The sequence below is a fragment of the Pygoscelis adeliae genome, unplaced genomic scaffold, assembly GCF_000699105.1.
Source record: "Pygoscelis adeliae isolate BGI_AS28 unplaced genomic scaffold, ASM69910v1 Scaffold224, whole genome shotgun sequence".
NCBI lineage: Eukaryota > Metazoa > Chordata > Aves > Sphenisciformes > Spheniscidae > Pygoscelis > Pygoscelis adeliae.
Genome location: NW_008824657.1, coordinates 1034332 through 1052836, shown reverse-complemented (window position 1 = coordinate 1052836; position 18505 = coordinate 1034332). Strand labels below are relative to the sequence as shown.

Sequence of the window (18505 nt, the reverse complement as noted above, 5' to 3'; positions counted from 1 at the left end):
TCTTGCTGGCCAGACGCAGATAAGGTTAAAACACATTGCTGTTGAAAGCAGTATAGCAGAACATTTCTGAAAAAGCATCCCAAAATGCACCTAGTTTGGTTAGCATGGTGCCAGGATAAGAAGAGAACGAATCCTTTTTTATACATCTCAGAAAGTTAATTTAAAACGATCTCATGAGGTGAAATGCCAAGATATTAATACCGATTGCACCATGACACCATATTATAAGTGACATAAACGTTACAAAACAATCTGAAATTTGGCCAGGCTGTTAATAGACAGCATTACACAATTCCTGACACAGCCAGATAATACTGCATTTCTACTATGCAAATTTTTAACAGTGAATAGATTTTGAAAGGAGTTTACACCCACTACTCCTCCGATGCAACTTGGTAATTCGCTATTAGGTGCCAAGCTGTCATTTACAAGTCACTTCAGCCTACTGCTATTCTCTAGTCTACCTCGTTATCACAAAGGAGCCACCAATGAATGCCATTTGATTAAAATGTATGAGCCCTATATGAACCTATTTTTAAGTCTGTAAACTAATACTGCTGTTGTATTAATAGTTTTTATTTATTCTGCCATTAATACTGGTCTTCTACTAAGCAAATACTGTCATTCCCTACCCTTTCATATTTCAGGAGCAAAACTCTGTTCTTAAAATATTTTTATCCATATTACAAAGTCATTACACTGTGGGAATCTATCAGAAATCTTGCTTAGAAAAAGGAAGGGACAAGAGGCGTGGAGCTGGTACTTAGGGCCTGACTCACCTTATTTAAGCACGTTTTGCTTTAGCTACACGAATATTTAAGCGTGTATGGTTTTTCAGAGGTACCAGTGGTGGAAACAGAGAATTGACCACCCCCCCCAACACAGAGACAATCACACTTTGATGACAGTGCCTCCCACGCTGCCGTCGTCCACCCTTCTCCTCCCAGCTTCACAGCACAGACACCGTGAGAGGAAACAGCTCAGGGGCCTGACCCGGCTGAACAACCAATACTACTTTTTCTTCTTGAGCTGTCCTTCCCCGGTTATTGTGTTTCAGCCAGACCACTCCTCTGGTTACAGCAGTTGGTGATCTGTTTGTGCCAGAGGGCACAACACACAGGACAACCGAGCAGGAGCACGGAAAGCTGCAGGTGCAGCAATGACACCACAAAAATGAGTGCTAGACAGCACCAGCTCCTGCTTGTGGAACCTTCCCACCAGAACATGCTTCGGGTTTGTTGGCAGAACAACATAAAGAAAATCTGTAAAGAATATCTTATGTGATTTTGCTTCTCCCTCTCACAAACACAAAAATCTCAGCATACCAACCCTACAAGGATGCCCTGCCGTCCTTAAAAAATTCCAAGAAATGCTTAAACTCCAAAAGAATTAACTTATTTGTCTTCAAAATGCTTTAAATACCAGTGCCAGGCAAAGGTTGTAATCTCCCTCTAGCTTGCACATTGTGCTGAATATCTCTGAATGATGGAAAGGAAAACTCAGAGGACCGCACGATGCAAAAAACAGAAACCTGCTCAACACCTACTCCAACATACAACTCCTCTCCAAAATGACTGAAAAATTAGTGGTGTCAAATCAGAAAATTACCAGGAGACAAAAAATTGGGACATAGATTAGCCACACTATTCCTATACACAGAAACTGAAAATAGAGAAACACAGTTTTGCTTCAAAAGATTGAGGACTGCTCCTGTCTGCACCAGCAGCCCATCTTCCAGAGACCTCATTAAGAACTGAGCTTTTTACACTGGTGTCCTCTTAAGACCACTATTTTGTCTAACTTGCTCTGCTCGTGTGTGTGTGTGTGTGTCTGCCCATGCACATACATCCCATGCTCAGTAGAATGGACCTTAGAGCCACTAAGTGTGAATTAATAGTAGATACGAGCCCTGAATAGGACCCAAACTGCTTCTCAGTAGGAATTTCAGAGACGGAAAAAAAGGATGCATAATTCTGCTTGCAAAACTGTCAAGTACAGAAACATGAAAGGCTGTAAATAATTCACTCTACATTACAGGAAATGTTTTACAAATGAAAAGGTTGTAACCTCTTTTTGGCTACAAGGCTGGCAGATGCTGGAGGCATTTCTGCTTCTCTAAGTGCAGAACAAGATGTGCCCTGTTTATGAGAAACTAGCAGGGATTCTTGATTCTCAGCCCTCCCTGGTACTGCTCAATGAAAAATGCTTCTGCCTACATTTCTGATGGATGGATCACAAAGGAGTGAAGCCTCCACACTTCTAGAAATGCAACTCAGGCTGACTAGCAATTTCTTGTATGCTGATGACACAGCTGCTGCAATGCACAATGCAGAGCTAAGATAACATGAAGAAAACGGATAAATTTGAATTATTTATATTTACATAAATACATTCACACGACTGTTTAAAGATACACACACACAAGCTAAAAATATGCATGCAGTTATTACAGATGGCTCAGTAATGAATGTTTGATGCAGTCTTAAAACAGTGACATCGGACCAATCCAGTGGAAATAAACTCATCTCCAACCCCAAAGGGGTGGCCACATGACTGAGGACAGATTCTGGCCCAGTACACGGAAGCAATTCCAAATAGAGAGACCCTATTGCTCTAACTTCTTAGCGCTAAACATTTTGCAACAAACTAAACAAACCTTAGTGGAGGTCCCTCTACCACCTCTCCCAGCAGGTTAGCTGGCAGCCAAACACAATGATGTCTTGTGTATAAAAGAAATCTGAAACTCACCTGTATGTTGCCAAAGTCCACGTTTTCGTAATGGAAATGTGCACATTCAGCCATCTTCGGGAAATGACCCTTTGTAAAGGATAACCTGAAGCACATCAAAAGCACACCATAAGAGAGATGCAAATCACTAAACAATGCTCAGCATCAAGTACTGTTATAAAATGCAGTTACTGATATAAAGTAATGACGACTTTCTCATCCTAAAGCCAAGGGAACAGAGGGGTTTGTTGATGTGATGCACCAAACCAGCGGAGAAAGGAATTGAGTGAGAAAGGAAAACTAAATTGCAAAGTGGCTTTTATCATTGCGTCCTTAAAGAATAGTGTGGCATTTCATCGACACCAAAGCCCACATCTTTAAGAAATGGTGCAGGGACAAGCCGCTCTACCTTTACAAATGCATTTTTGCAGTGCAGATAAACAGCCTTACACGAGACACATAGGAAAGTAGAACTTTACCTGTGAAAGGCATCACAGCCCATCAGTCCCGGGTTGATGTATCTGAGGGTGCAGAACAAACGCTATTTATCCTTTGCCTTTTTAAAATTCAAAAGTGAGGCATAATTATTCCCAAGTGTCTCCAGCTACAATGATGGCTGACGGGGAGATCCTCTGGCTCTGCAACACGCTCTTGCTTCTGCTGAAGCTATTATAGACTCCTATAGATATTTCTGGTGGTGAGCCAATGAGATTGTCATTATCTAGCTCTCTCTTCCCACGGGAATATAAGTGGGAAGTGAGATGCAGCATCTGGCTGCTCAGCACTAGAACAAAGAGCCATTTCCCTTACAGCAGCAGAGCACTACGGAGAGGTGATCTTAATACACAGATCAATCAGTATTGGGGAGTTCTAGCCCTCAAGTCAGCATTCTTAGCAAAGACGAGTCAAGTAATATTGATTACTTTTGATCCCCTTTGCAGGTTAGAGGCTTGAAACCTTAGCTGCAAGCCTTATAAGTTAGTTTACATTCTCTGGGAGAGAATGAGAGAGAGAGAGGGAGAAAGAGAGGGTAAGCCCACCGAAAAAAAAATAATCTGGGAGATCAGGGAAGAAAAAAATGCCCCTAAAAAAAGAAAAATTGTGCAAAACCCATTCAAATGAGGAGGTACAGGGCAGAATGCAAAAAAAGGAAAAGAGAAAAAATATCAAATAAAAAATATATCTAGGCCACCCACTTGTCCTGGTTTAGCTTCCCAGAGCATAGGGAGACAGGGAAAATTCTCTCATTTATACATTGCCTGGGCTTCTCTTTAGGTTTTTTTTTGTGTGTGTATATATATATATATGAGTTGGGGTTTTTTTGGGTTTTTTTTAATTAAACCGTTTCAGGAAGAAATCGCAAAAATTTAAAAATACGGTAACCCTGAGGTTCAAAACTCTAACAAGCTTTGCTTCTATGGCCAGAAACAGGTGAGAGACCCAACAAAACCTCTGCCCCCAGTATTAGACTACATTAGCTATAATTTACTTTGTTTCGCCTGGATTTTGGTTGCTCAGATGAAGAGACTATCAAAAATTGTTGCCGAATGCCCTAGCTGTATTGCAGCACAACAGCTAAAATCCGGGATATCAAAACTAGAAGCCCAACAAAGACAGGAAAATCAAAGAACACTGCTCTTACTTTTTTACATTCTTCACTTTCATACTTGCTGTGCTGCCACAGGTCCGGAGCGGCAACTCCCCTGGAATGTCAGGGATATCTGCACCTCTTGCCTGCAAAAAAGAAGAAAGAAAAAGCAAGGAACTTAGAATTTGACTGCATCCTATGTACTACCGCCTGCTAAGCAGTAGCCCATATATTTTTACATATACATACAAACACAGCTCAAATCTCATATGTGCTAGAAGCTGTACTTCTGCCTTTTTAACAAAGAAAACTGAACCTCAGGATTACGATCTAGTGTGTGATTATCTCTTCCTGAACCATGTTGCAGAGCCTTGCTGATTCTTGGTAATAACTGCGAGATCCAGTATTTTATTCATTACTACTTCTGGTTTCTAAAGAAGAGATTTTCAGAGGTAGGAGTCTAACATACATTCCTAAACTCCATACTTAAGATCCTCATTAAGTACCTGATTTTCCAAACATTTATGCACTTAGATTCAGGCAGAGGCACCAGAAGAAGCTGGATAGCTCATACAGTGGAAAATCAAGTTAATGACAGAGCTGCTTATACGTAGGTGAGCTTTTAAAAAAGATGTTTGAAGCTATTGGTGTAAGTGCATGAACATATTAAAATTCCTTATTCACTAAAATTAATTTACTTTAGTGAGGCCACAACTCCAAACTCCCTCTTTTCATTTGTTCTGTCATGCTTTCCCATCCTCTCCTTCCTCCAGCTGCTTTTTCATAAGCCGTGAGCTCTGCTGGGGTAGCATTCACCATCACAGGGGACTCTGAAACACTCAGTACCACGTGTTTCTCTTGCTGTGCTGTACCAGGCCCTAAGCTCTAGAGGAATGAGGGGGTTTAGGTGAGGCTTTTATGAAGGGAGCAGTGATCAAACAAGAAGATCAGCACAGACTTCATAGAGCAGGAGGACAAAAATATGGTCCCTGATGTTGGCCAGAGATAGCTCATTAGGGATGTGGGCGAGACCAGCTGAATGAGCTTTTTTTGCTTTATACAATGCACTACAAAACATGAATAATGTCCAAAATAGTGAATGCTCAAGCAAGAGGAAGAGAGGCACTTCAGTATGCCCTCTCTTACAGGCCTGGAACAAAAAATCCATTTTCTAATGACAGCAGTAAACAGACGAGTTCCCTGATCCGGAAGATCAGTACCAATGCTTCTAGGCTGGTCCACCAAAAGATCTCTGAACAGAGACGATCAGTCCCAAAGCTGTTACATTTAACAGAATACAGTTGTAGACTGCAATGTAAAATATGGAAATTACTTGGTCCTCACCCCCAAAACTTTAGAGTCACACAATTACAATTCAAGATAGCAGCCCACATACAGGATGGACAATGGGGGAATCTTTCTTATCCCCCTCCCTGAAGCTCTCATTTTAGCTTGACGCGGGTCAAATTTACATGGGCTTCACCACATCATGAAGAGCTGCAGTAAATAAGTCAAAACCATTCACCATGCCTACATTCATTAACTAACAGCAACAGAGCTAGAGGGAGTGATTGATCTCATTCAACTCCAGGCACGCGTGAGGTACACAGCTACAACTGTGTTATCTACACGAGGCTACTCTTACAGTCACCAGAGATAAACAGGTACTTTGGGTCCGGTTCACCTACTTCAGACAACTAGATTAGGAGAAAAGCAACCACGGGTGCAAGAGTATCTATTTCTCCCTTGATAACAGGGAATCCAGGATGACCCTGGCTCAGATGCAGACATATGTCGTGGACAGCTGCATTCATCCAACCAACATCACTGCGGCTTACGCAGGACTTGAGTAGAGCACGTTCTCTGCGCCCAGACAAATTCCTGTTATTTCCAGCACTGCCCTTGGAAAAGGGATGCTGCAGCTATTATGAGTGAGCTCCCCCCTTTCAACATTACTGAATAAATCTGAAGCCAGGACACTCACTCTCACAGTTGCGCCTTTCACAGCCCTGAACATAAGCAATGCTTTAACTCCATTGTCCCACAGCTGTACAGAACATGCACACCCACTCCGTGAAGAAAAACAAGGACAATATTTATACCCTTAAATAAACCTACCCTTGGCTGACTGACTGTCACTAAACACACTATAACTTCAGTATGTAACAGGACACTTGAGAGTCTCATTGTGAATTTTAACATTAAGAGGATCACCAATTTAATAAACCTTACAGGTCTTTTACATAAGAAAATAACTAATTACAGTAATAAATGTGCCATTCCTGTAAGCTGCTTTTAGGCAAAGCTGGATGTGCTTGCCTTAATTTTCTAAGGAACAGAATTTCTGTAGGAAGAAAAATAATTTTTTTTCTCCATCAGCAGTAGAAGCTGGTGGGCTATAAAAACGGATAAACAGATCTGACAGAAAAACGTGGGCTTCGAGCCAGTTTGCAGCAGTGGGTAGAGACTACCCTGGATCTGACTCAAAGCAGCGTAGGCAAAACTCACACCTCCAGGAGACTTAAATGCCAGCATCTCTCTTTGCAAAAGTTGTGTTATCCTCTTCTTCCCAGTTGAGCTATGTCCAAATCGTGCTGGAAGGAGATACCTGCCCCTCCCGTTTCCAACAGCATGTATCCATTTAAATGGACTACAATGAGATGCAACACAGTAATTAACTTTGGTTGCTTTTCCAATCAGATCTGAGCTCTTCGGACTCTGCTGCAGAATAACAATCTCTCCTAAGTCTCACAGTTGAGGAAAAAGGGCAGAATGGTGATCTTGTGCAAGCTAAAATCTTTAGTATGAGGTACTAACACCAGAAAAAACTTGGTGAATAGATAGATAAGCAAAAAAGAAACTTACTGCAATTTTAGAAACCATATTACTCCAAACTAAACCGCAACTACTTTCCATTTAAACCAAAGATACACAGCTATATAAAAGCACTTTATTCACCACCAGTTTGTACCTGTTCTGATCCAAAACCTGGCATGCAAAATGTCACCCTAGATTACCCTCCTCACAAAAAAAAACCAAACCACTCCAAATGAGATTTGTCATCTTTTGTGCTTTGTGTCACGGTAATTTAATTTTAAAAATAATTTTGAAACAGCTGAATTATTTACATCTGAAAATTAGCTAGCTAGCATCATCAGTTGCTTCTCACTTCCCTATTTTCTATGCATCGCTGTTCTGTGGGAACCTAGTAATTGCATAGCAAATCTGTTTATGCAAATTATTTAGTCCAATTTTCACAGCTTAATGTCACTGCTGCATCAATCTGCTTTGGTCCAAAACTGGGTAAACAAATTAGGACTCGAACCAGACTGCAGTCAATTGACTTTATCAGGATCCTCAGTCCTGCTACGCTTCAGTGGAAGGCTTTTGAGCTGCAACACTTCATCAGTCTCCCCTGAACTAAGAAATTCTCCTACCAAAAGCCCACTAAAGACTACACTTATATTAGTAGCAGTTGGGACAATATTTGAGAACTTCAGTATTTTGTAACAGACACATCGAATACGAGGCAGGTAGATACCACTAAAATGTTTGTTCTAAGCAATTTTGGGAGAATGCCTGTCTGTCTGTCCCACGCCCTGATGGACGGTCATTCCATTTTTAAATCATCACAGCCGTTTGCTCGGTGGGTATCAGAAGGAGCCCTGAAGCACCTACATCACTTGTGCAATTTTCAAGTGTTGCTGCTGAACTCCCTGGGAATCTGAGAGCTCTTACAAATCAGGGTGTCCAGCTTTAAGCATCCAAGTTCGAAATTTCTGGTCTTTATATTTATAGACATGATTTGGAAAACTTCAGCTTTGCGCTCTCTAGCATACAAAACCTTAGTCATAAATGGTTTATCTCTAACAAGTCCAGTGCATAATATGAAAGGATTTTCTTCTAAAAAGTCTCATTGCAGGTATCAGAAAACATGTCAACCCGTCTCCCTCACATCCAGAAACGTAACACAATTTGAAAATACATGTAAAATTGAAGAAAACGGTCCAGTCAACACAATATGACAAAGTTTCCATCATCCTGGTATCCACAACAGGGGGGAATATTGAACCTCTGCAAAACCCACGGTCCTCCTCCTACTACCACAGGCTTACACTGAGATGCACAAGAAGAGAAGAAACAAGCTCCAGCAATCCCATAACTGGTAAACTGGTTTTCCACAACACTACCGTAAAACCCCTGAGGAGGTACCATATACAGGAACAGACACAACACAAGACTTGACAGGTCAGCATGTCCCCAGGCTACTGAATTCAAGTGGGATTTCTGAAGGCAGAAATTTACTCTTATCCAAGGTTAACACAAAGCAAGAATAACTATTAGACAGGCAGTAACATCTATGCATCTTCCTACCATCAGTCTCTCACGAAAACCAGTTTGGAGGGACCAGATTGCTCTGGATTCTTTCAGCACATGGCCTTGTTTCTAAAAATAGCACAGCTGATATAAAATGCTGGTTGGTTTCCATGACAGTCTTTCCTTTACATCACCTTCATTTCCCCTCGATTTTCTTGGAGGGGTGGAAAAAAAAAGAAAGAGGAAAAAAACCACCACAAAACCCCACAGAGCTTTGCAAAAAAGCCAAGCTTTGTTAGAGATTTACTTCTTCACTGAAGAACAGCAGGAAACAGAAACGTTGTTTCAGTAAAAGTTGTTACTCCGTGGTGAGTAATGGTCGACTTAACTTGAGCTAGAGGGTGAACTGAAGCGGCCAGGATACACAGTCCGATACCTGAAGTGGGTGTTTATGCACAAGGGCATCAACAGCTATTCCAAATCTTGGGTACCAGCTAGCTACACAAAGCTGGCTCGGCATCAACTTCTTTGCAGAGCTTATTTTGCAACGTTAAAAAGAAACTGTCCTACAAAATCCCCCGATCTCTATGAGGTAAAAGACAATCACTCCGTTAGCACCGTCCTGCTTTTACCGATTACTGCTCGAGAGTTAGCCTGAAGCACAGTGAAAGAAGAATTATGGTTCATCTCGGCTTCATACTCCACAGCCACTAACATACTCCAGGGAAAGAAAGCTCTCTCTACTCTCACTTTATATGTTCTAACCACCATCCTGGTTCTCCACAATAAATAAATCAACGAAGCAAAGGAAAAATGCTTTCACTAAACTGAAAGTCACCATGTCCAAGCTCCACATGAAAGGTCCCAATTCTGCGGCATTTATCTGCCCAAGCACTATCCCTAAAAGGATTAAAATGTACCTGAGCACAGGAAGGCTGTAACTGGGTCACTTTTTTGAATGGAAGAAATGTACGGTAATTGATGAAGATACAACATTCATCCAAAAATGCCAGTGGTACAGTGGCAATATGATGGAAATGCAAGTATTTCCAAGTTCTTCAGATTACCGCTTTCCACTGATTCATTTAGTGGATTCAAATGAGTTTCCTAAGTATTTTCATACAGGACGTTTGTGTCACTTTAACACATTTTAGCCACATTTTTCAGAGCTGCTTAAGATATTTTCACCCATTTAAAATGAAGAAGCAATTGCATCTGGTTTATGTACCCAGGTCTGACAGTCTCAACTTAAACAAAAATATCTGCTCATTATACTACAGCAGCTTTACCGAAGAAGATAAAAATAAATACCCCCACTCCAACTCTGCATTTCCCAATTGACCACCTTACGAATTAATATCCATGCTATTCACGGTCTGATCAGCAGAGCGCAGCACTGGCACATTTAGTAACCACCTAGAGTGTATGCAAAGCTGCAAACCAAGGACAAGCTCCTGGTTCACATGCCCAGGAGGCCTCTGTACCCATCTATATTTGCAGAGGCTGGCTACGCACCCTCACTTAGAAAGGAGTAAGGCATCAGATGAATTCTACCTTTGAGAGTGCAAGGGTCTAGCATACTCCAATTACAGCAATCCAAGCCACTGTGTGCAAAGAAACAGCTCTGAGACCCAACAGAAAAGCACAAAGATGTTTTTCAGAATGAGAAACAGTTGAACCTCTTAAATTTTGTAAAAGGTTTTTTTTTCTTATAAATTGAAGTCATCACTTAGCTCCTTACCTAATGCAAATTTCTTGATGCCTGTTGCAAAGATAAAAGAAACATCCTTTCTGATGTGCCAAAGGATAGCCGTAGGACTGGCTTATGTGCAGGCATAGCTCAAAGCCAGAACGGCTGGAGTAATTAGAGATAGTACCGACTTTTTAATTTAGCTCTCAGTTTGGGGATTGTGAAGAAACAGTTACCCAGCCAGAGATGCCTTTAAAATCTCATGGTAAATGAGAAACGTGATAGAGGAAAGCCAGTGAAAAAATGACAAGTGCTTCCAGTAGGGAAACTGAATACTAGCTATGCACATTCTTAATCCCATGCCTAAGAAATCTGCATTCAATAAAGAAGATACTTTAATGTGTATCATTTTTGGAGTTTAGGACTTTAATTCCATTTTCCACATTCCCTGTCAATGCTGAATTGTTCTAGCCAGTACTTATTGCATGGCATGGTTAACAGTGAATTCTTCTCTTTCAAAAGACCACACAGGATGTGTTTTTTCTACTCCCAGCTTCTACCCTCCAAAGGGGGGAAAAAATAAGAAAAAGAAAAAAAAACTTTTAAGCATTGCTATGAGCTGGCAAATTAAAGGAAACCTCTCATTCCTGAGACTTGGCATTATAGAAGAGTTAGTCCGGGGCATCCATTTACCATAGTTTAAAGGCTCAGCCTGGAATGAACAAAGAACAAATTCTTAACTATTCATCTGCTGTGTTTTCAAATAAAGTTTGCTAGCTCACAGATACGTAGCTAAAACCATCTCCAGCTCACATGTAAAACAACTAATTTGGTAAGTGGAAGCTGAGACACAGAGTAAGCAGCTCGGCAGCTGTATGAACCTACTTTGGCAGTATTATTGTCACTGTGACCAAAATTCACCTCTGTAAAGCAGGCTGATTTTATGTCATGACGAGATTTCCTAAGTGAGGCTCAAAGAGATGCTTGGACTTGCACTGATTCTCTGCAGATGAATCAAATGCACCCAAAGGATGGTGGTTATTTCCAGCAAAACAGTCCCACGCTTGTATTTTCTTTCATAGCTCTCATTTGTTTTAGAGACAAAAATGGATGCACCAAGCAAAAATGAAAGGTTAGCTACCGAGGACAACATTAGCATGATAACTACCTGACAGCTTTAAGTTTGGATTTGACATTGCTATAGTGAAGCAGCAGTGAGATTGCCTTATTACCATTCACAAAGATCTCAGTCCAGGGAGCTGCAGCAGTACAGTACGTAGCCTCACATAATAGCACACTGGCTAAGGAATGTACTTTCTTTAAGAACAAAAATCCCACATACAATATGCGTGGGAAAGGCAGCCAGGGTTAGAGTCCTTCCTCTGTACAGCCAACAAAATAAATTTTAGAAAAAAGCCACAGAAAATAGGACATCCAATGAGCACAATACTTCGATTCCAGTTCCTTGTTAGCTAAAAAAAAAGACCCCAAAAATCCCAGACCCCGTTTGATGCACAATTTCTACAGTCTATAGTTTCACAGAGGGAGGAGGGGGTCCTAATCACGGCTTAGTTATAAAAGGACAAGCGGAGCTTTGGGTTGTTACAGTAGAAAGCAATTTCTCATCACACAAAAAACTACAGAGATGAATTCAGCCTGAAACTACCAAATACCACTCTGGTAAGTCCCCTGGCCATATTCAGCGATTATGCAAATAACAATGTTATGTTATAGGTATAAATCGGCTTAGAAACTGAAGAATTTTCCTAATGCAGTAGCAGAAAGATTGGGAAGGTGGAAAAAACAGCAGCTTGACATTTAACCCCAACGTCTGAGTCAGTAGAGTTAACATGAATTTATATTTATGCTTGTAAAGCCAACCTGGACTCAGCTTTTTGTTTATAAAGAGAGCTGGTTCCAATGATAACTGGTATATGACACACTCATTTTCCAAACCCTTATAATAATACAGTACCGTGAAGAATGTGTCTACTTGTAAGATGCAATTTATACCATAAGCTGCCCATAAACTTCTGAACAACAGAACAAAAGAGTCAATTCATTAACTTTGTCCAAGGGTTATCCGGGAAAGCTTGGCCTGTGATCACACACCCTGTTCTGGCTGAGCCACTGAAGCAGCCTCCAGCGGCTGGTCACGATAACCAGGCAGGATTCCTTAACTCTGCCTTCCTGACCAACTGTTCAAAAACCCTGCTCAGCCTCAGCGAGCCAGTTCTCTGAACTGGGTTAGGAAAGATGACACAGGCATTTATGCTGGCAAATCTGAGGTGACAGTGCTCTCCAGCGAAGACCTGACGTCACTCAGGTGAGGTCACAACAGGACACTTGATGTATGCTGCAAGAGCTGCAGAAAGGTCTTTCCATGCTACTGGTCAGCAAAATCGGGAAGGTGAATGACGACCTCTTCCTCACACGAACTCTGCAGAAACTGATGGTGAGAATCTTCATCCTCCAAGGATGTTTTCTGGCATTCATTAAATTATTAGCTAAAACCAAGTGATTTCCATCCCCCCCCCCCCCCCCCCCCACCACCACCATCAAAAAAGGTCAATACTTAAGGAAAAAAACAGAGGCTGAAATATAAAAACAAAAACACACGTAGAGAAAAAACCCAAAACAAATCAAGAAGGCATTCCTACACATGCGTACAACTGTAACATACCAGACTATCTATTCTGACTAAGAAACCAAGAGCAGACAGGTAGCCGTATGCAACCACAGGGAAAAATGTTGTGCCACAAAGCAAGAATCAACAGTTAAAACTTTGGATTCTACAACCATACCAAAGAGCAACTTCTGATGTTTTCAAGCTGAAAATATTTGCTTGCAGCACAAGTCACACAGCAAATCAAGAACACACAGACCCTAAAACTTCTTCTACACTTCTGAAACAGAAGGCGCATCAGGAGCACTGTTAGCCTGAGGGCACAGTTTCATGATAGCCTGGCTTGAAGAGGTAAAGCCAATTTTTTAAACTCCCACCCCAATCCTTCAGCCCCAGGCAACTCTCTCCTACTTCCTCTCATTGCAGCTGCAACTCTTTTAGTGGCTACAGTACAAGTCCCTGAAACCACCCAGATTAAAAAGAAAGAGGAAAGATGAAATCTTTTGGGGGATTATTTTTAAATTAGATTAGCTCAGTGATTCACTTCCCACCTCTTCAACCGAGAAACTCTCTCACCGTAACCGTCCTGAGACAGTCCTCTGTAGCATGGGAGGTGGGACGGAATAATCAAAGACAGAAACATCTTAAAGCAACTCTAATGTCTACCCATAGGAGGTCACGCATCCTCACATAATCAGGTCATAACCACAATCCTATGGATCCTATGCTAGCTGAGTAGAGTTAACTAAATGTGACACTACCTTCTAGGGTGAGAAACAATTTAAAGCCTTACTCGATGGAAAAAGCACTTGTAGCAAGCCCCTACAGCATCCACCACAAATTTTCATGGAACAACCCTAAGCAAAGATGAAGTGTTAAGACTACTAGGGCAAAACCATTGGGTTTTGCAATCAGAATCATCTGTGCCCTGGCAACCGCAGTATTTGATCAAATACCAACAAACATCACGCAGGTTGACACCGATGCAGCAGTGACCAATATAAATGTAGCAAGGCAGAACTGTACGGAATGATTTAAATAAAAAAATCAGGCTAAAGATTACCAACATTTTCAGGGAATAATTCATCACCTTATAATTAAGAAGGTTAAATCTTGGCAAAAAAAAATAATGCCTACAGCCATCAGCAAGACAATATATGTACTCTGACATGTTTTGTTTGTCTCTTGGGGTTAAATTGGGGGTGGGGAATGGAAGGGGATAGATGAGCAATCTACTGACAACCCTTCAAAAACTGTTCCACCTTTTTTTTTGCATTATGCTAACTAAGAAGCAATGAATACTGATTTAAAAAAAACAAAACAAAACAACCATTTATAAATAGGAGACTCCTTTCCTTTCCTGGATGTTCCATCTTATTTTTAAGTAGCTGGGACTAGGGAAAAGTGATTGACAGATAAAGAAATGATAAGTTTTATCTCCCAAATAAGTACATTGCAAACAAATGTGGCATTTCTTGTATTATGACAACAAAACATGCGTGAAACAGATCATCTTTGGAATAGGGTGGGAGGAAAAGAGGCGGAGGGTCACAACAATGTAATCCAGTCTTCAGAGCTCATCTCATACTGCCTCTCAGAACTTACAATGGTGAATAACCTGGGCTAATCACCACAGCACCACCAGCACCAACCCGCAGAACAGCATCACCACGCTGTCACCAACAGGCAGCTTGTCTGAGCCCAGTCAAATCTAAAATGGGTGATAATTATAAAAGATACTGTGATATGAAACTGCCTGAAATGGAACCTAAAGTTCTATAACCTAAAACCCAAGAAATTCAGGCTGGTCATTCGCAGACAAAGCAATTGCTGCGCAGCTGCTTCTGATACCACATACACCACCGAGCCCAGTAGTTTACTCACAGTATGATAAAAAGAGGCACTCAGGCTCCCTAATGCCTTAGTAAACCCAGGCTTAAGTGTCTAATGTACGTTAATGGATGTTTATGCCTACCTACACTTACGTAATTTGGCAGAGGGCTACTGGGAGCATTCAAAAAATTAGCCATTACACTCCAGTGCCATCTTTATCTTTTTAATTGCCATTATCCCCTACCACCATAAAAGAGGAAAAACTAGTGGTGGTATGTAAATACACGACCCAAACATTTCACTTAGCAAGACACTGTATTTACTAATGTGCATTGGATTCACTGGGAAATAGATGTGCAGAATGCAGAATCAGGGTGCATTAAAAATGGTGATCATGGTGAACAACAAACTTTACTGATCCAGCCTTAGCAAATTCTAAATCATTCCTTCTTTGCTAGATGTTGCACATACATAGATTTTAAAACAGAAATTTAGAAAGGGAATTTTTTTCTCCTCGATCAACACTGTACTGCAAGACTGCATACACTGTAAAGAAAGTAAATGTAAGTAGAAACAATTGCTTCTATAACATCACCAATGAAAATTAAACAATCGCTAGAAATTAATACTTACTGCCAAAAATACGGTATCCATTCTGATTTAATTGAACTCATTTAATTGGCAAACCCAAATGGAAGCCGATGTGCCAATTAAGTGATTGTCCCAATTTTCAAAGATTCTCAGGGACAAGCTTCATGCTGGGAGTTAGCCTGTGAAATAAAAATTACTCTCTAACCAAAAGGGAGAGGGAGAGAAAGAACCATACACAACAATATAATACTTCGCCAAAAGCTTAACGAGGGAAAAAATACTTGATTCATGCAGCAATAACAACGAAAACAAGTTATGTGAATTGAAAATGAAAGATAGGTTACTGGTGCAATGCCAGACCAGAACTGTTTTGACCAAAATATTATTACAGCCTGATGACTGCTTGGTGTGCTGTATGGAACATTTGTCTCATATCAACGCCTATCTTGCCCACACTATCCGAAATCCCATTTCTATCCTGTCATTATCTTTGTTACAAACGGCGCCCTGTGACCTATCTGCTATGCAGTCTAAGCTGCAGCGATTCACATAAAAATGCTGCCGAGTGCTGGACAGAGAAGACATGCCACAGTTTCTGCAAGATTAACAGAAGACTTACTAATCCAGGCAAGCCAAAAGCCTGAGAGCCTTGATCAGCACAAAACTAACCTCCAAACTTTAAGGCAACATTTTCCATAGCGTTTGAGAAATGCAATGACTCTTTTAAGACTTAGAGCCGGAAGCCAACTGCTGGAGAATCTAGGTGAGGAAATAACCTAAAGTCCGTTTCCACTGAATTTTCCAAGTTGTTCAAAAAACAACAGAAAGAACAGAATTTCAGCTTCCTATCTACTAAAACTTTCCCTTGCACTTGAGAGCTTAAAACTTTGGACTTTAAAAAGAACCTGCAGGTAGGCATTCAGAGTTCAAAAGCACTCTTTTTCCCAAGGAAGTCTACGGCATATAACCCATCTGAAAACAGGATCAGCCTAACAAAACTGCCTGCACACTTACTTAAGAGCTCACAACCAGATACCCAGCTGTAAAATTCTGGTGTTGGTTCATATGCATACAAAGCATGAAAAGCTGTAAGCCACAGGAATAAAAAGTCCAAAATGTCAGTTTTTACGTGTTAAAGGGTATTATATCTATATATCTCAGTTGCTGAAATTTCAGTAAAGCACCTTTTTGGAAATTACCATAGTTGACAGGGCCAAGCAAGTCAACACACTCCCTCGTTCTTCAGATTTTGCCAGTTTCTGGAAGTATTCATGTTAGCTTGGGTCAGGACTGACGTACTCGGAAACATGCCTGATGTTTTTTGAATTAAAATCCAACGAACCAACCAAAAATAATTTAAGAAGAAACCCTACTTACTCCTATTTTCTGCATCTATTCTTGCAGAAGCCACAATCAAAATCTGGGGCAGCACTGGGCTAAGTGCTGTACAAAGAATGAGAAACAAACCCTGCACTAAGGAGAGTGAAATCTTTCTTTAAACCTTTACAATTCACTAATCTCTACACACTTCTATAAATTGCATTTAAAAATAGTTTTCTCCTCACTCATGTCCCAGATTTAATGGAGTGATATATTGAGGCCTCATTAAAAAGCCTTTATTACCTTCACAAGCCATGGTATGCTACATTATCTAGTACCAAACGCTGAAAATACTACAGATCTCAGACTCCATCTGACCTGATACAAGAACTAAGATTATTCCAGGGACTTCATAGGACAGGGTCTAACCTCTGTGCCTTTCTAAAACATTTGTAGGCTTGTATTTTTCCTAAGAAAATTCCACCAGCACAAGCTGAAAACGATGACGTGCACCAACTGCCAACCACCGGCCTTCTTGTTCACTTATGCATTTGACAAATTCAAGGATTCATAACGGTTTCCCATCAGTAATTTACAGGTTCCTGCATCACACCTTTTCTAGGCAGCCTGGTTATAAACCAGTAACACTTGGGGATACTACGGCTATCATCTCAATAACCTCATTATGGACAATCATACTTCTAGATCCTAAAAGCTACTGTTCAGAGGTGCACCGGGGTGGGAGAGGCTGATTTGCTCAAGGTGAAGAACTCTTGGTCACCTCCAGCCATGATCTACTCATGAATGAATCCCTGCAGACATTCACGGTAGGATGTGACCAGGCGTCAGGATGATCACCTGTATTCTTTTGCTCAGGGCACTATGGCAAAAAATCTCACAGTAAATAAACCTACCACAGCTTTAGGGACTCATTTTGAAAGCTTCCAGAGCTGAAAGAAGCGGCAGACACTGCAGAAGAACTGACATTTTCAGAAACACATATATATACACACACACAAGAAATCCTATTTCTAGCTTTGGAGTGAGTATATTCACCTTATCTCCAGCGGCTGTCAGGTTAATGCAGCTTCGGGTGGTAATCTTTCTGTGGCAGCGCAATTTCACCAGGGTGCATAAATAAAAATTTTTATATTTATCTCACTGTTTTAATCCTGGTTCCCCACAAAATTTAGACAAATGGAAGAAAAAGGCAATGTGGATAGAGCATGCATACGTGTCTGTAAGCACACCAGCCTGCTGGGGGGAGAGGCTGTTAGCACACCACTTTTAAAACACTGCAACTTACTGAACTCATAAAGAGGTGCTGAGAGCAAGTCAGATGGTCAATAACATGAGGTAAACGTAATATTAAGTACAAATATCAATTTATGCTAAAGTTAATGACAGACTGAGGACAGCTGTTTCATAGGCTCCTATGAGAAATATTATATAAAGGCTCTCTTCCACAACTTCATTTTTTCTAACGTAGAAATAGAGTACTCTTCAGGACCTTACAGGGAAAAGATACTCCTTTCCTTTAAAATAGCATTACTATCTCAGAGAAATGTTAGAAAATCCATATACTGCAATATTACTTGGCTCAAATATGGCTTTTCATCCCTAGAACTCAGAAGTGTTCTACAAAGAAAGTCAATATCATCAACTGCATTTTCCAAACTGGAGCAGAGAAAGAAAAAAAATGGCATGTGTGAAGGTTACCCAGCAGGCCAGCAGCGCAGTGGGAATAGGAGGCTGAGACGTGAGAAAAACGGTGTATCTAATACGACCAAATTCTAAAAATACAGAACATGGG

General features: G+C 40.8%; 1 protein-coding gene across 1 annotated transcript in view; it reads right to left on the bottom strand.

Annotated features, from left to right (window-relative positions):
• LOC103915714 (rho GTPase-activating protein 32-like) overlaps positions 1-18505 on the bottom strand; it is a 57311-nt gene that overhangs the window by 3045 nt on the left and 35761 nt on the right. Inside the window, exons 3-4 of the mRNA XM_009322608.1 lie at positions 4370-4461; positions 2756-2833 (exon numbers count right to left, since the gene is read on the bottom strand). Coding sequence (XP_009320883.1) covers positions 2756-2833; positions 4370-4461 — 170 coding nt within the window. The remainder of the gene's footprint in view (positions 1-2755; positions 2834-4369; positions 4462-18505) is intronic.